Source organism: Anolis sagrei, chromosome 10 (assembly GCF_037176765.1).
Source record: "Anolis sagrei isolate rAnoSag1 chromosome 10, rAnoSag1.mat, whole genome shotgun sequence".
In the NCBI taxonomy this organism is placed as follows: domain Eukaryota; kingdom Metazoa; phylum Chordata; class Lepidosauria; order Squamata; family Dactyloidae; genus Anolis; species Anolis sagrei.
Genome location: NC_090030.1, coordinates 10,418,531 through 10,437,900, shown reverse-complemented (window position 1 = coordinate 10,437,900; position 19,370 = coordinate 10,418,531). Strand labels below are relative to the sequence as shown.

The window sequence follows — 19,370 nt, the reverse complement described above, 5'->3', positions numbered from 1 at the left end:
TTAAACATCGGCAATATAATAACATTTATATTGAAACTCACCTGTAAACAACACGGTTTTAAAACTGTTATTAAAATGACGCCATCCAAAATAAAATCTGTAGTCCTTCCATTTGTCCATTCACTATTCCTTATTCTCTTATATCACTAAAAAGTTTGCCAAAGCCAGCACTTTGAATTGTACTTGGTAGTAGACTGGCAGCCAGTTTGGCAAAGAAGACTTTGCAAAACTCCAGCTCTCGTGATTCATGGCAGTTGAACTGGTGCCAATCTGCATTAATTTTACAGTGTAGATGCACTCTTTCCTGATGTTTCGCCTGCATCTATGGCAGGCATCCTCAGAGGTTGTGAGGATGCCTGCCATAGATGCAGGTGAAACATCAGGAGAGAATGCTTCTAGAACATGGTCATACAGCTCGGAAAACTCACAGCAACCCAGTGATTCTGGCCATGAAAGCTTTCGACAACATATTACAAATTCCCTTGGAACATTCCCTTTTGGTTACATTTGTTCGGTGTTTTGGAAGAAGAGAAGACCACTGCTACTACTGCAGACTTGATTTCAAACTTGGCTATGCTGGGAATTATCTCATCATAAATGTTTCTCATTCTGTCGTTCCCAAGGCTCACCAGCAATCCTTGGGATGGTTTAGACTCATTGCTGCTCCTCTCCTTGGGAATTTAGGATTAGTGCAGGGTTTAACACCTGACACTATAAAAAAAGGCCCTGTCATTGAGAGGCTTACTCAAGAAGTGATTTGACCACAAGCCTGGAAATTTGGAACTGAATGAAAATTTCATGGGAACCAGGCAGAATTTTATTGGGAAGCAATTTTCTCATCCCAACCCCTGTAGCCAGTGTTCTCCACGAAAATTATTTCAGGGCTTGCTCTTCTGAAAGTTCCCATGCCATAAGTAAAGAATCTTGTTCTGCTAATGGAATGTACAGAACTGGATCTCTGAAGATTTAAGCGCAATTTCTTATGGCTTCTGATGCTTTACTGTACTAACCTCTCCAATATACATTTGGAATAAATATGCACTTTTGTCGAGATGAGAACTGAATTTTGGTTGTGTTGTCGAAGGCTTTCATGGCTAGAATCACTGGGGTTCTGTGAGTTTTCTGGGCTGTATGACCATGTTCCAGAAGCATTCTCTCTTGACGTTTCGCCCCCATCTATGGCAGGCATTCTCAGAGATTGTGAGGTCTGTTGGAACTAGGCAAGTGAGGTTTACATATCTGTGGAATAATGTCCAAGGTGGGAGAAAGAACTCTTTATCTGTTGGAGGCAAGTGTGAATGTTGCAATCGGCCACCTTGATTAGCATTGAATGGCCTTGCACATTCAAAGCCTGACTGTTTCCTGTCTTGAGGAATCCTTTGTTGTCTAACAGCCACCATGCCAGATTGCATAGAGGAGCCATTGGAATCCACAAGCATGTGAACAATTTCAACAGAAAGGAGAAAAACATGAAAATGAACCAAATATGGCTACTAGTATTAAAAACTCTAAAATCAGGACAGTAAATAAAGAGCAATACTTAAAAAAAACCAGGGAAATTCCAGACAAGAAACAATCAGGGCCAGCTAATCACCTTCCAACAAAGGATTCCCCCAGGCAGGAAACAGCCAGGCTTTGAAGTTGCAAGGCCATTCAATGCTAATCTAGGTGGCCAATTGCAACAGTCACACTTGCCTCAAGCAGACAAGAATTCTTTCTCCCACCCTGGACATTATTCCACAGATATATATAAACCTCACTTGCCTAGTTTCCTACGGACCTCACAACCTCTGCGGATGACTGCCATAGCCATACAACCTGGAAACTCACAGCAACCCATTGAATTTTGGCTGCTTTTAAAGTGGAAATACATAATCCACGCGTATATAAAAGAACATGCAGACTTTGCACTTCTTCAAAAACAATTCATGTCTGTTTTTCACTTGTTCTCTTCTCTCCCCAAATTGCATGAACAACTTTAGGGGCTAGGTAGGGAGAACAGGCTAACCATCTGGGTAGAAAGCAATGTCCTCTATTTAGATGGTATCTGTTCTAGGGATTTCTAGTTGCCAGCCCTTTCCCTTAAAAATATTAGACTGTAACTGCTTTTCCTTTTACGTTCCTTTTCCTTTTGTATCACTTCAGGATCTTTCTTGCTGATTTTATTTATTTCATATCAAAAGCATTGCATAAATTAATATAAAACCAATAAAATAGAAGGAGTGCAGGTGGCTAAATACCCTTTGACCAAAAACGGGCAACAGCAATGGCATTGTCTGTAGCCTCCAACAATTCTTCCTCTGTCCATGAGACATGGCATAGTGGACAAGCATACAGATGTGGAGTTGTTTGTTCTGCTCCACAGTCACATAAGGTGTGGGATTCTTTTAGGTAGTGCCATTTTGCCAGGTTGATGATCCACTGTAAGAACTATTGTATTGTATTTGAACCTTCCTGGTACTTATGAAGCTAAAAGGATATTCCTAACTGAATGCCAGTTACTTTAAAATAGGATCTCAATGGGACTGGACAGTATGAAGATATGCTAGTATTTTGTCAGTGTACACTACGTGGGGTCCATTCAGATGGGAGCAGGTAAAGCGATGGATCACCTTCTTCCATATTTGCTTGCCAGACCTTGTGAGACAAGTCAGGCTGAGTTAACTGGAGAGGAGTGGAATCTGGCTCCTCCAAGTCCCAGTTCAGCAGACTATTTATTTATTTATCGTGTCAGGGGCAACCAGACAATTGTAACCACTGGTGACATAAGAGTGGTGTGATAGAGAAATACCATATCTTATTCTTTCTTCTCTTTCCTCTTGTTCTTAGGGATAGAGCCCCTGCCTTTCGACCATGGCAATAGCAAACCCTTGCCATATAACAGGATTCACCCTGCTGAAAATGGTGGTGAGACAAGCCAGAAACGAAAGCGCATGGATATTCATCCAGGTAGGTTGGAATAGGTGTATATAAAATAGGGCAGTGTGTTTATCACTGGCAAAATGTGATCCAAGAGCAGAGACCATCTCTCAGAATGGAAAAAGAAGGATTGTACTCGGCCCCTCCCTGCTGGAGCCTTGAGCACCAGGATTTCTGTTACTTGTCACTTGATATGCAGTAGTCAGTGCATCATAACAGGTTATGTGCTTGAGTCAGGATGAATCTGTGTGTTGTGGGTTTATTTTTGTTGGGCGGGTTGAATATGCAGTAGCAAAAGTGTGTCATTCTTGTCATACTGTTTTTTCTTGGGAAGGCAATCTCAGTGCCTTTGAAAAATTGAGTAGACTTTAGATTTTAAGGTCTACCTAAAAATCCAGTTTAACATCACTCTAACTGCTATAGCGTAATGCTATCAAATCCTGGGAGTTGCAGTTTGGTAGGATTAAAAGCTAAAAACCTTTTAAAATTACAACTCCTGGGATTCCTTCATCAATTTTAATAGTGCTAACTATGTTAGATGCTTCACCCATTTTTAATAGTGTTTGGTGGCACAGTGGGTTAAACTGCTTAGCTGCTGAACATGCTGACCGCTTCTGTGGGAAGGTAACGGTGCTCCATGCAGTCATGCTAGCCACATGACCTTTGAGGCGTCTATGGACAATGCCGACTCTTCGGCTTAGAAATGGAGATGAGCACCAACCCTCAGAATTGGACACGACTAGACTTAATGTCAAGACTTTACCTTTACCTTTTATAACTATGTTGGATGTCTTATGGATGATTATGCTTTCAAAATGTATTTGTTTATTGATTTAGCTGTTCTATGTCTTTATTTTGATATTTAATTTTATTTGATTAGTATAATGCGGTTATTATTTTGCATTATGTTCTATTGCTGTAAAGTTTTGCTATATGTCGGGCATTGAATGTTTGCCTCTGTATGTGTAAACTGCCCTGAGTCCCCCTGGGGAGATAGGGTGATCTAAAAATAAAGTTTATTTATTTATTATTTATTCCATAGAAATGAACCATGGTAGTTAAAGTGGTGTCAAACTGCATTTATTCCACAGTATATAGATGCACTGTTTTGCCTGTTAATGGAATGGAAATCAGATGTATGTAGGGTGCTCTGGATTCATCCTGAGCGGTCATCTCAGTAGCAATATAGGCATTTAGTGCACAAACTGAAAGCCTAGTGGGCCATATACATTTTAAGCTGCTATTGCATCAGACATTTTGATGACTTGAGAAATTTGGGGAGGGACCGAGAGGAGAGAGTTTAAAAATCAGGTCAGACATTTGGCAATGTGAGTTCTTAGTTGAAGGGGTTTTGCCAAATGCCTTTCGGCATGGAAATAACACATGGACGTTTCCCTGGATCATGGCCTAGGCTTTTTTTTAAGGGGTTATGCAGCTGCTAGCAGGGGATCACGTTGGGATCATAAGTGCTAGTAAGATTCTATTTAGAGGTCTGGGTCTTAAATCTAAAACCGTGATCCTAAAATGAACAAGACACACAGTAGGTGGTGGTGGTGGTGGGATGATTCCTGAGAGAGGAAAAGGGAGGCAAATGTGGGTTGTGTCAAATTCTTTAAATTGAAAACATGGTGAAATTTTTGCATTGCATTCTGAGAAGCTTAGGACACTTCCACACAGCCATATAACCCAGAATATCAAGGCAGATAATCCATAATATCTATTTTGAACTGAGTTATCTGTGTTGGGTTTCATCCATGAACTGCCCAAGTCTCTTGTGTCATCAAGTTTCTAGTCCTCAATGAATAGCTAGGCTAGAGATAGGACTAGACTGAGGGACTCCTCCCACACATTCCTATACATGTTTCCCTAAAGGTCTTTGTTTCCTTCCCCTTAGCAATGGAATTATGTGAGGGAACTTCCTCTTTAAGGTTTTTTTTTTAATTGCCCTTGAGTTGACCATGTGGTCTCCTCCATTTTTTCTTCTGCTTTTTCCTCCCTTCAGTAAGGCAAAATGTAGCTGCATGGACATTTTTACCTTTTATCTTTTTTAGAAGATAAAAGTCCCCCTAGGGGTGAGAAAAGCGGTATAGAAATACTGTAAATAAGAAGATGAGACTTAGTAAGCTAGTTAGCTGCAAGACCTTTTCTATCAATAATGTATTTCTTTGGTAAATATTTTTGAATCTATAGTTCTGACTCTGCAATCCTGATCCGTCCTAAGATATAGAATGCTATCCTAGTTCGCCACATGCAAGTTTCTGCTAGTTATGAAGTTTACTTCTGACTCTGCTATATTTATGATGGAATCACCCCAACCTTTTGAGCCTAACAATTCTAAGTCCATACTGCCATATAATCCAGTTCAATGTAGACTTTATACAGCTGTGTGGAAGAGGCCTTAGTCACTATCCAGAAGGATCCCCCAACTTCCAAAAATATATTGTAAAATGTCTTCCCCTTTTTTTGTTCCATAACAAAGTAATTCTGTAATAATCCCTCTCTGTGCAGACAGCATCCAAACTCTGAGCCTTGATTCACCTCCCATGGATCTGAGCATGTCTGATCCAACAGCGTGGGCCACTGCCATGAATAACTTGGGGATTGCCCCAGTGGGAATAGCGGGAGATCCTCTCTTGTCAGGTAAGTGGTGTCCTCGGTCCGCCATTGTCTCTGCAAGTATGCCAAGTTTAATTGTTCTTAGATGCAATCTTACATTTCAGGTAGGAAGAATGTCTGCACCAAAGTTCTGCCCCCTTATCAAACCCGGAATTTTAAAATCATTTTATGTACATGCGGCCCGCCCTCTGTCATTCTGTTATTATATTTAGTTCCTATGTTCTGTGTATATTGTTTTATATGCTTTGATGTTTTATATTTTAATGTTATGTTGTTTATTTTATTGCAATTTGTATTGTTATATTGTAATTCTGGTTCGGGGTTGGCCCCATGTAAGCCGCTCCAAGTCCCCATTGGGGAGATGGTGGCGGGGTATAAACAAAGATGATGATGATGATGATGATTATTATTATTATTATTATTATTATTATTATTATTTTATGTGCAATGGAGACCATCTGGAGACCATCTGGATCTACACTGTCATATTATCCAGATTATCAAATCAGATAATCCAAATTATATGCTTTGAACTGGATTATATGAGTCTACACTGTCCTATAATCTAGTTCAAAGCAGATAATCAGGATTTTATATGGCAGTAGTGATATGGCTCAAGACTTTTTTTTTCTTATCCATTCCTATAGTGCTGTAATGAGACTGTCAGAGGAAGGCACCCAACTTGCCAGCCTGCCTGGCCAGTTCTATAGCCCTGCAATATTCTTAAAGTCACAAAGCAGTGTTTATTTTTTACTTATGTGCATGTTTTCTGAGAATGTTATTTATTGTGGTGGTTGTCCTTGCTCCCTCCCCCTTACTTTTCCATTACATTTATCTGAGAAATCTCTAGAGCTCACTAGAGAACCTATGTGTTGTAAAGCTTTGCTAAAATTTAGAGCCCTGCAGAACATGAAGAGAGAGAGAGATACACACACCCATACACATACACACACAATAAAAGTGAAAATAAATATGTGTGTGTGTGTGTGTGGCTGGGGAATCCACTTACAAAGACAAGCTCCTGCCTTCACAAACAGCTATAGCTCCCACTCCTCAGGAGATACAAATTGCCCTCCCTCCAATGACATTGTAGGTTATAGTGAGCGCCATGAACATGTACAAGAGACTTGCCAATGTCCTCCCCAAACACCTTACTGCCCAACACCCAAGTCAAGGCTTTCATACAGGGACAATTTCACCCTAGATTTTATGTGTTTCCTCCACCACAGACATCCCAGTGTTTCTTACTCTCTCCACTGGTGTGGAATTTGCATGGCCCGGCCTACTACCTCTCCCTTAATCCTTTCCTATTCTTTTTATTTTAATGAAAAAGCACCCAAAAGCAGGCAATGTTTCTTGTTTGGCATCTGCTGGGAGTTGTTACTTTTGGAAGCTTTAAAAAGTTCTGATGTTACATATTTTATTTATTTATTTACCACGTTTATCTACTGCCTTTCTCAGCCCGCAGGCAACTCAGGGAAGGAATTCTGAAGTGTCTGCAGCTGAAAGAAATCTTGCTTCTTGGTTTCTCTCTTTCAGACTTTGACCCTTCCCTTGGAATGATGACAGGGATCCCACCCATTAATCCCCTGATGCCTGGCTTGGGAATGGTGCCACCGCCAATCCCATCAGACATGCCCGTGGCTAAGGAGATCATTCACTGCAAAAGTTGCACACTCTTCCCACCGAACCCAAGTGAGCCTTACTTACTAAAGCAACTACAGGAGATGACGAAAGGGGTGGGGTATGGTTCTCATCCCAGCAGTTGGATTGCTAGGGTTATATGGACTAGATTTGTGCATTTGTTTGCATGTTTCATGCAGTTTATTTTTAGTAGCAACCTATCAGTGATCTGTCACCAAATAAACAAAAGGACTACACTGTGCTAGAAAGATCTTAGCTTTCAGTATGTTAAGACAGAGGGAAGCCAGTAGAGCTGGCCACGTCTTCTGATACTTACATATGAATGCAGAGCAGTTGTTGTCAGATTGTAAATGAAGATCAAATGCGTTCTGCTTGTGGCAAGTTTCAGTATCATGTTCCTTGCTGTTCTTAGACCTTCCTCCTCCCACTACAAGGGAAAGACCTCCTGGATGCAAGACTGTGTTTGTTGGAGGCCTGCCAGAAAATGGGACAGAAGAGACAATTGTAGAGATTTTTGAGCAGTGTGGAGAGATCATAGCCCTTCGGAAGAGTAAAAAGCATTTTTGCCACATCCGTTTTGCTGAGGAGTACATGGTGGACAAGGCTATCTATCTGTCTGGTAGGTATTCTTAGTTGTAGAGCCCACTGGCCTGATACATCTTATTTTCTTTTCAAATACTGTGTGTAAGACATTAATACGACTTCAGAAATATTTCAACCGTTTCAAATAAAAAATCATAGTTGGAAAAGACCACCAGAGTTATCCAGTCTAACCTGTTGCCATGCAGGAATGCACAATCAAAGCATTCCCAACAGATAGCCATCCAGCTTCTGTCTGAAAGCCTTTTGGGAAAATGGCATTCATAACCGTTATGAAAATAAAAATGATGTCATATCCTTTTGGCAAATGTGGGTCTCCATGAACATCTGGAGACCACCTTTTGAAAATCACTAGTCAAGGAAAGGCATGACCTTGTTAGAAGTCAACCTTTTGAAAAAGTGATGTTCACAAGCATTCCTGTAATGGCACACAGATAACTCAGCTGTTAAACTGATAAACCATGTCTTTGAACTGCCAGGGACAAAGACATGCCACTGCACAAAAACATATATTTGACTAGCAGAGTTTTTTAAATGTTTCTTTGAAGTTAAAATTGCAGTTGCCCAAAATATGAAACCTCTTAGATTAAAAATATGCACTCGGAGACAAAAAACAAAGTCTTCTTTAAAAAGTAACATATCTTGTTTACTCACAAACATCTTGTATTAATTCAGCATACAGGCACGTTGTTGTTCATTCGTTCAGTCATCTCCGACTCTTCGTGACCTCATGGACCAGCCCACGCCAGAGCTCCCTGTCGGCCGTTACCACCCCCAACTCCCTCAAGGTCAGTCCAGTCACTTCAAGGATGCCATCCATCCATCTTGCCCTTGGTCGGCCCCACTTCCTTTTGCCTTCCACTTTCCCCAGCATAATTGTCTTCTCTAGGCTTTGCTGTCTCCTCATGATGTGACCAAAGTACATACAGGCACATTTCTCAATAAAGTTCAGTTATAGATAGGCTATAGTTTCTCTGTTTTGAGAACACAGGGCATCATTCTTAATCAGTAGTCCATAGACTGTTGCCTCTTTGTCTATGTTACCTGTAGGCAGCAGAGCCAGAGCTGGATTACAAAGTGACTGCCAAAGGTTAATTCTCTATCCATTATTGCCAGGTTATCGCATCAGATTGGGCTCCAGCACTGACAAAAAGGACACAGGCCGCCTCCATGTGGATTTTGCACAAGCCCGAGATGATCTCTATGAGTGGGAATGCAAGCAGCGCATGTTGGCCCGAGAAGAACGCCATCGCAGGAGGATGGCCGAAGAGCAGTTCCACCCTCCTTCCCCACCTCCTGTGGTCCACTATTCAGATCATGAATGTAGTATAGTTGCCGAGAAGCTAAAAGGTACTTGAGGCTGCAGAGGAGTGCTTTTAATCAAGTCTGCACAACCCTCCAGGTGTATTGGACTTCAACTCCCAGAATTCCTCACCATTGGAGAAGCTGGGAGTTGGAGTCCCAAACCCCTGGAAGGCCACAGGTTGTGCAGACCTGCATTAAATTAATTCAACTAATAGACTGGTACCTCAGCATGAAGACAGCATAGGAAGCAGATATCTATATAAATGAAAATGTAATGTTCATTTGTGGGATTAACAGAACTCAAAAGCCACTGGACGAATTGACACCAAATTTGGACACAAGACACCTAACAACCCAATGTATGTCCTTCACTCAAAAAAATTGATTTTGTCATTTGGGAGTTGTAGTTGCTGGGATTTATAGTTCACCTACAATCAAAGAGTATTCTGAACCCCACCAACGATGGAATTGAACCAAACTTGGCACACAGTTCTCCCATGAACAACAGAAAATACTGGAAGGGTTTGGAGGGGAATGTCTTTTGATTTTGGAGTTGTAGTTCACCTACATCCAGAGAGCACTGTGGACTCAAACAATGATGGATCTGGACCAAACACTACAAGAATACTCAATATGCCCAAATGTGAACACTGGTGGAGTTTGGGGAAAATAGAATCTTGACATTTGGGAGTTGTAGTTGCTGGGATTTATAGTTCACATACAATCACAGAGCATTCTGAACCCCACCAACGATAGAATTGGGCCAAATCTCCCACACAGAACCCCCATGTGGGCCACAGCAATGTGTGGCAGGGGACGGCTAGTAATATATATTCAGTTAGTCTGTCTAGCTCAGTATTTTCAACTGAAATTGAACAGTTATCTGTTTCTCATGCAAAGGTTTTTCTTTTCACCTGCTTTCTGACCCTTTTAACCAGGAGTGGTAGGAGATCTACTGGGATCTACTGCATGTAAATCACATATTCAACCACTGAGCTTTGGCTTCTGTCCTTGTTGACATAGACAAAAGCAGTGCAGTGGGTTGTGCTGGCTGTGCTTTTAAATTCCCAAATTAAAGCCTGCCAGAGTTTATCAGGCTTGAGTGTACAATGCCAGATGAGTCTTATAAATATAATTACCTGGGAGGAGGGAAGATTTTAAATATGTACTTGGCAAATAACTGTGTTTTCTTCTTGGATCAGATGATTCTAAGTTTCTGGAGGCTGTGCAGACGCTGCTGACTTGGATCGAGCGTGGGGAAGTCAACAGACGGAGCGCAAACAACTTTTACTCCATGATCCAGTCAGTCAACAGCCACATCCGTCGACTGATGAATGAGAAAGCGACCCATGAAAAGGCTATAGAGGAAGCGAAGGAGAAATTCAAACTTGCATTGTCAGGGATTCTTGCTCAGTGTAAGTGGATAAGTACTGTAATAAGATTTTCGAAAATCTTTCTTGAGGGATTTGTAGCATCCATGTTTTATTTTTCATATTGAAGATAAGAATGTGGGAGAGTGGGAGAGAGATGTAGATCCAGGAGGAACAGTCCCTTTATTTCAGAACATGTTTGGTTTTAATGTTGTTGTTCCCTTTATTTCCAAAATGTGCTTAAACAGAGAACCAACAATGGTGTAAGATTTCCAGAAAAATCAGCAAAAATGTATAAACGTCTGTAGGAATCTGTACCATAAAAATGAACGTCTTAAAGTACTATATATACTCAAGTATAAGGCGAGTTTTCCAGTCCTTTTTTAAGGCTGAAAAAGCTCCCCTTGGCTTATACTTGAGTCAAAGTAATTTATTGTTTTACTGGGTTATTATTACATTTATTATTTTACTCTATTATTATTATTATTATTACATTTATTATTTTACTCTATTATTATTATTACATTAATTCTTTTACTCTACTATTACTGCTATTATTACATTTCTATTATTTTACTCTATTATTATTATTATTATTATTATTGGACCCCCTGGTGGCACAGCGGGTTAAACTGCTGCACTACTGAACTTGCTGACCGAAAGGTTGGCAGTTTGAATCCAGGGAGCGGGGTGAGCTCCTGCTATTAGCCCCAGCTTTTGCCAACCTAGCAGTTTGAAAACATGCAAGTATGAGTAGATCAATAGGTACAGCTTCTGCGGGAAGGTAATGGTGCTTCTATGCAGTCATGCCAGCCACATGACCTTGGAGGCATCTATGGACAACACCGGCTTAGGAATGGAGATGAGCACCACCTCCTAGACTCAGACACGACTAGACTTAATGTCAAAGGGAAACCTTTACTTTACCTATTATTATTTTTATTACATTTATTATTTTACTCTCTTTATTATTATTGGAAGGATACGTAAGCACATTTATATTGAAAGAGGTCAGAGTAATGATTTAATCAGAGTTGGACAGTTTTATCTTAAATTACAGTGTTATGTAAATATTCGAAAACATTTATGCCTCAACTTACTTATGCCTCAATTAATGTAATTTTATTGGTATCTATTTTTATTTTGAAATTTACCAGTAGCTGCTGCATTTCCCACTTTCGGCTTATACTCGAGTTAATACATCTTCCCAGTTCTTTGTAGTACAATTAGATGACTTGACTTATATTCGGGTCGGCTTATACTCGAGTATATACAACACTTTTTAAATGAAGTGAAGCTTACCAAGTAAGAGATTTGACTTCCAGGAATTTTATTTTGATGGGTTCCTGGAGAAAATGAGGCTGTCATCAACCGTACAAATAAATTGCTGTGCACATTTTTGTTTCTTAATTTGATATAGCAGTGGATCAGTCAGGAGAGCGCAGAGCGCATTAGGATGATCTTAAAAGGCTGTAGTGAGACATAGAGGAAGCTATGGTCTCTGAGGTATGTAGGAGTCAATATACTCAGGGCATTATGCTTGAAGGCACATAGCAAGTTTTAGCAGATGCAGAGAGCATATAGCCATTCAAGCTGTCGGGATACAGACCGTAACAAATTAAATTTTATGCATTTATTGAGTGCAGCCACAGTTTTGGCAAGGCTTTTAAATTCTTGCTCAGATTTTGTCCCAAGGCTCAGGGGAATTAAACAGGTATTCTAATCTCTCTTGGCCATCTTCTCTACTTAGCTCTTTTCTAATGATATTGTTTTCTGCAGGCTGCTCCTGTGTTAAGAGCAGCCGTTTTCTTTTGGTGATTGCTTAGAGACTTAGGCAACAAAGGTAGGTTTGCAGCCAAATCCCTCTTCCTCTTGTTCATTCATTCAAGGATCTGCAGGTCACTTTACACACTGGGAGATTTAAGTGTTCAAGGTAACGTAACATTGTTCTGTTCCCCCACCCCTTCAACCTTCACCCCATTTTAAATTTTACCCAAAGAGCATTTGATGATCTTCTCAGCCCTGGGAATCCTCTCTGGTTTTCATTGCTTGTTGGTGATCAGGATTCATCACAAGGAAAGAGATTCGTATTGAACATCCTATAGATCTCTCTTTTAATGCTGGAATTGAGTAATTAATCAGGGCAATTCTAACTCTCACTGCTAATTAGATGGAGTGTGTTAGAATTAAACTCGAACTAGGTAACGTGAGAGAGGGGGCCAGGGGACAGTCCCATCTTGTCTCCTGTGCTATGCTCATAATATAATGTAATATAATATAATGTATTGTATTGTATTGTATTGTATTGTATATACATACATATAATATTTATAATATTATAATGTAATGCAATATAATACTACTAATACTAATATATAATATGATATTATAATTATATATTTATATTACATGTAATGTTACTAATAATATTACAATATAATGGTATTGTACAATATAGTAATATAGGTTGCTTACCTGTAACCATAGTTTCCCGAGTGGTCACCTGTGAATTTGCACATATGGTAATCTCTGCTCAGGCACAGAGATTACCATACGTGCGATTCACAGTTGACCACGATGGGAAAATATTTAATACTCATGTTGTACTATGCGAATAATATAATATATTGTATGTATATATATCTTGTGAGCCGCTCCGAGTCCCCTTCAGGGTGAGAAGGGCGGCATATAAATGCCATAAATAAATAAATACATGTTTAGGTTTATGCTGCATTAAACAAACTGGCCTCTGATTCCGGAAGGAGGTGTCGTACATGTACAGAATAAATAGTAGTTGGGGAGAACAGGAGGCACAAAGAATAAAACATTCAATTATGTCAGCGATGCTGACATTTACCAATCTTTTGGCAGCTCAGAACAATTACTCATACAGTTAACTTCCCATCACCAGAGATCTATTGCAAATCACATTCTCATTCTTTTTCCCCTCTGAGATGTGGGTTGACTACTCACTTTCAGGCCTCTTTGGGGGGAAGTGGATTAGGCAAATGGCAGCCCTCCAGATATGGGACTGTAACACTCAGTATTTCTTGCAATTGGCTACGATGGGAGTTAACGGTATAATATTTATTATTATTTATTTATTTATTTGCAGCTTTTATATTCCGCCCTTCTCAACCCACAGGGGACTCAGGGCAGATTACAGTGTACACATATATGGCAAACATTCAATGCCAATTTTGACATACAAACATATACAGACATACACAGAGGCTATTTAACTTTTTCTGGCCGCCAGGGGAGCTGTCGCTTTCATCGTCCATCTGCGACGCTGATGAAGCACTTCCGCATTCCCCGCATGCTTCCCCACTGGAATGCTTTGCTGGAGTCTTCTTTATGGCCTCATAAATCAGCTAATTAAGCCTCCCCACACTTTAAGGTGGTACTTAATTTTCCTACTTGACAGATGCAACTGTCTTTCAGGTTGCAAAGGTCGACAACAGGCTACACAATGGTAGGAAACCCACTCCAACCTGGGCTGGCTTCGAACTCATGACCATAATAATACCTGGAGGGCTCCACTTTGGCCACCCCGTTGTAGCATTAGGAACTAGAAACCTATCTTTAAAAAAATAAAACCAGAGTGCAATATAATACAATCTACAGTCACAGACTTGAGGAATACATGCGGCCTGGATAAAGATCCTGTAATTGAGAAGTGAAATAATTATGTTTCTTCTTCGTGGCCTCTGTGAAATCGCACGTATGGTATTTCCTGAAGCATTTTACTGTCGTGGTCCTTCTCATCAGGCGTTTCCCCCCCCTGATCCAGTGTATCTGTTGCATTCCCTGCCTTCCAAGCACTGCCTGGCTTCTTCTCGGGCGCCAACTCAGCCGTGGCCTGTGCCAAAAGAACCACAAAGATTCGCTGGACCACCTGCCTGATCCCCCTCTCTTACTCCTTTACTCCTTTCTCCTGCCTTCTCTGGATGCTAATGCGGCCTGGTTTTGCCTGCTGATTTTGAAACTTCAGTCGAGCAGATAGTTGCCGTGTACCATTCTGCATCCAAACAAAAGGCTTGGGACCATTTCACGAAAGCTCAACGTAAGAACATCAGCGTGTGGTGTAAGCAAGCTGAGGTTGGTACCTTCTTTTTACTGTCTTCTTAGTTCCTTCTTTTTTGGCCTATAGGCTTACATTTTAAAAAAACGATGGATGTTATTAGCCTAGTCCCAGAAGGTAAGTACACAGAACCCATAATCTCCCACATGGGGAGGATGGGCAGCCAGAGACCATCCCCCTGATAAGGTTGAAATAACAGCATTATTACAAAAACATTTTGCAAAGATGTTCTCCTTTGTTTGGCTGTAGTGTGGATTCAGGAATACTGCATGCCTTGTGGGTAAGCACTTTTTGTAGTGTAACTATCTGGTGAGTGTGGTTGAGCAACTATGGATGTCCCACATGGTATGAGCATCATTGAGGAAATAATGTTCTGGGGTCAAGTTGCAGCTGAAGTTGGGCACCTATGAGTCTTAACTGGCAACAGCAGTTGAATCAACACAATTTCCTATTTTTTTCTTGGAAATTATGTTCACTTCTCCATCCCCATTCATCTGAGGAGCCCAGATGAAGCACTCTCAGGTATGAAAGAAATGTTGCTGTTGCAGAGGTCAAATGTGGATCTGTCAGATTAATTCCAAACTGAATTGCAAGTGGTAAAGTGGGTCAAAGTGTATCTCTCTTTGTTAATATGATTTGTAAATTCAAATCCTTTCAGAGATTTCCCTCTAATAGACACGATGGCTGTACCAATCAGATTGTTATGGGTGTTTGTTTTCCCTGAATTTGCTTTGGTAAAAGAACTGATATTTTTAGCTCTTTGAAATGAAATAGTGTGTGTCTGTCTGTGTGTGTCAACCTGATATGTGCTAAATTATGTGGGGGATTTTTAATGGAACCCTGTAAACCAGGGGTCCTCAAACTTTTTAAACAGAAGGCCAGGTCACAGTCCCTCAAACTGTTGGAGGGCCAGATTATAATTTTACAAAAGCTTAGTTAATTCCTATGCACACTGCACATATCTTATTTGTAGTGCAAAAAATATTTTAAAAATACAATGATTAAAATGAAGAACTATCTTAACAAATATAAATTTATTAGTATTTCAATGGGAAGTGTGGGCCTGCTTTTAGCTGATGAGATAGAATTGTTTTTGTTGTGTGCTTTCAAGTCATTTCAGACAAGTTGACCCTGAGCGAGGGCTGGGTAAATGACCTTAGAGGGCCGTATCCGGCCCTTGGGCCTTAGTTTGAGGACTCCTGCTGTAAACTGTTGGCGATATAATAGAAGGTGAGAGTGTAATTGAGACAGTTGGGTTGTGGTCTATCTCATTTTTCAGTGATCCAGAGTTTGGTTTTTGAGATGCCTTATATAGCTCCTGAACCACAAAGGAAGATTCAAAGAAACTTGGAGATGTTTCTTACTGTACATACTCTTGGAAGGCACATTGAGCTAAATCAGTGGTTCCCAACCTGTGGTCCATGGACCAGCAGCAGTCCCCAAGAACTAAAATATGGTCCGTGGTCTCATCGTTACTACATCGTTGCAATGAGAGTGACTGGTCTGGGGTTATTTGGGGTCCTCTCATAACCTATTTCAGTGTTTCAAAGGAAGGAAAGAAGGAAGGAAGGGGAGAGGAATAAGGTGAACAGAAATGTCTTTACAATCTGCTTCCAGAGATGAAGAAACGATGAGCACCATTCTGAGAGACAGAGTCATAGAATTAGCAGGAGCCTCAGGGGCCATTGGGTCCAGTCCCTTCTTCAATGGAGGATCTCTAGCTAGACCAGTGGTTCCCAACCTGTGGTCCATGGGCCACCAGTGGTCCACAAGAACTAAAATATGGTCTGCAGCCTCACTCTTACAACACCATTGCAACGCCCCACGGACCATCATCCCTTCCTCATATCCATACTCCCATTATGAGGGGGTGAGAGGAAAGCCATTAGGGACAGTTTCTTGGGTCTCGTGCTCCTCTTTTTGTATTTTTTTCAACTTCAGCCCCCCCCCCTTTTTTTTAACATTAGCATTAACAAAATCCATGGATAATAACACAGCCCAACCACTTTTTTCTTGGTGTCTTTGTTTTTAGGTCTGTTCCTGGGGTCATTTGGAGTGTCGGTTTAAAAAATTGCATTGGATAGACCACATCACCTCTAGATTATTAAATATGGTTTTCTGTGGGTGAGCAAATAGCGACTACTGTATGGAATATGTTCTGTATCAGAAACCAGAGCTGATGTGGTCTGTCCAATACAATTTTCTGAATCAGCACGCCAGATAACAACACTGAATCTAAAGTTGACCAAAAACTGATTTGTAACCCTTTTGTAACGGCGCTCCATGCAGTCATGCCAGCCACATGACCTAGGAGGTGTCTATGGACAACGCCAGTTCTTCAGCTTAGAAATAGAAATGAACACCACACCCCAGAGTCGGACATGACCGGACTAAATGTCAGGGGAAAACTTACCTTTTACCTAACCCTTTTGGTACTAATGTTGGAGAGCACTCCCTGGTCAAAATAAGGTTGGGAAACACTGAGGTAAAGAGACCAACAGAGTGCGAAAAGTATTTTCTCCAAGTGCTGGTCAAGCATTAAAGCAGCAGCAGCAGTCCCTGTGCTTTCAGAATGTGCTTGTGATCATTCTGAACCTCCCAGTGACAGTTGGACCAACTGCTGTGCCCAACACCAGCTTGGGGAAACAACTGGACATGTTAGCAAAATGGGTTGTGCAAAAGGTACATTTCCTTGCAACTTGTGGCAGCCTCAGGTAAGTCATTTGTTCATATATCTCACCAAAATAGTAGGTATTTTTTCTGGACTATAGTAGAAACAATACCTTCATCTCCAGAAGAAAGGAAAGGAGATGAAATGAAAGTGAATACCCTAAAGGCACCAAATCCCAACCGATCTTGGAAGCTAAGCTTTGGTTAGTACTTGGATGAGAGACCATCAATGAATACCATGTTCTGCAGACTCTTATGTCAGAGGAGGGAACTGACAAAACTGGAGTATTCCTTGCCTATGAATTCACTGTTTAAGACATGGGATCACCATAAGGCAACATGTGTCAGAAAGGTACATACACACCCTGCCTTGCCCAAAGTGTATACCAATAATATCACTGCTTTTTAAAATTTATGAACACAAATATCCCGGTCTTTGCAGAACATATCACTCCAAATCCCATTGACAATTTTATTTATTTATTTATTTATTTACGGCATTGATATGCCGCCCTTCTCACCCTGAAGGGGACTCAGAGCGGCTTACAAGGTATATATACATACAATATATTAAATTACTAGCTGTACCTGCCACGCGTTGTTGTGGCCAACCTTCCCTCCCTCTTTCTCGCCTTCTTTCCCCACTTCCTTCGCTCCCTCTTTTCTTCCTTTCTTTTTCTTCTTCTCTCCTTTCTTCTTTCTCTACCCCTTTCTTTCCATCCCTTCTCTTTTCCTCTTTCTCTCCTTTCTTCTCTGCCTCTTTCCTTCCTTCCTTTTCTCTTTGCTTCCATGCTTCCTTCTTCCTTTCCTTCCTTCTTTCTCCCCTTCCTTCCCTCCCTCTTCCTTTCCTTTTTTTTCTGTATTGACATTTAACTGTTCAGGCTTTTTAAGTCCTTTCCACTGTTTTTTTTTTGGGGGGGGGTTATGAGTGAAGATCACTTATTGGTCTATTAGGGGTGTAGTGTCCAAATTTCATGTCATTTCGTCTAGTGGCTTTTGAGTTATGTTAATCCCACAATCAAACACTACATTTTTATTTATATAGATTAGCATAGTACAATATCAGTATTATATATAACTATATTGTACTACACCATTATATTGTAATATTATTGGTAATATTACATGTAATATAAAACATATAATTATAATATTGTATTATTAGTATTATATTGGCGTAGTGGGTTAAAGCGCTGAGCTGCTGAGCTTGTTGACCGAAAGGTCGCAGGTTCGATTCCGGGGAGTGGCATGAGCTTCCGCTGTCAGCCCTAGCTTCTGCCAGCCTAGTAGTTCAAAAACATGCAAATGTGAGTAGATCAATAGGTACTGCTCCGGGGGAAGGTAACGGCGCTCCATACACAGTCATGCCGGCCACATGACCTTGGAGGTGTCTATGGACAACGCCAGCTCTTTGGCTTAGAAATGGAGATGAGCACCACACCCCAGAGTCAAACATGACTGGACTTCATGTCAGGGGAAAACCTTTACCTTTACCTACATTATTTTTAATAAAGCATTGAAAAGAAATCGATATATAGCAAACGAGATTGACAGAATGACAAGTCAGTCAAGATATCAATCAGTTTGTGATCGTGCTGGCTCTCAGCTGAAAGAAGTCATGCCTGGACATCCATGATAACCAGATGGTCTTCTCTGGCTTTATAATGAATCAGAGAAAGAATAGGATTCCTATTCTTCATACCTATCCACATACTGTACCTGAAGTATTGTTTTTAGTAACTGGGTAGATACATATCATTGGATGCAGATCTTAAGAAGGTATGTTTACATGGTTGTATCAGTTTGCATGTTCAATTAGTTTAATAATCCTATACGTTAGGCATGGGCCAATTTGGGCCTTCTCTCCAGGTGTTTTGGACTTCAACTCCCAGAATTCCTAACAGCCTCAGGCCCCTTCCTTTTCCCCCTCAGCCGCGTAAGCGGCTGAGGAGGAAAAGGAAGGAGCCTGAGGCTATTAGGAATTCTGGGAGTTAAAGTCCAAAACACCTGGAGGGCCAAAGTTTGCCATTGCCAGCTATACGCACTAAGTCTTGTTTTGTCCTCATTAAGGAAGAAATTAATGAAGTAATTATGCATTTTGCTACTCTTTTTAAAATTATTTATTTATGTGAGTGTTACCAAATTGGGTTTTGCATCACTCC

The 19,370-nt window shown here is 40.7% G+C and overlaps 1 protein-coding gene across 3 annotated transcripts in view; it reads left to right on the top strand.

The window, feature by feature from the left end:
- The window catches only part of ENOX2 (ecto-NOX disulfide-thiol exchanger 2), a 38,116-nt gene that overhangs the window by 8,705 nt on the left and 10,041 nt on the right, over window positions 1-19,370 (top strand). For all 3 annotated transcript variants that reach the window (XM_060756344.2, XM_067471527.1, XM_067471526.1), the window contains 7 exons: window positions 2,830-2,949; window positions 5,428-5,559; window positions 7,075-7,230; window positions 7,592-7,798; window positions 8,896-9,129; window positions 10,287-10,499; window positions 14,449-14,555. In XM_060756344.2, the coding sequence (XP_060612327.2) occupies window positions 2,830-2,949; window positions 5,428-5,559; window positions 7,075-7,230; window positions 7,592-7,798; window positions 8,896-9,129; window positions 10,287-10,499; window positions 14,449-14,555 (1,169 nt within the window). The remainder of the gene's footprint in view (window positions 1-2,829; window positions 2,950-5,427; window positions 5,560-7,074; window positions 7,231-7,591; window positions 7,799-8,895; window positions 9,130-10,286; window positions 10,500-14,448; window positions 14,556-19,370) is intronic.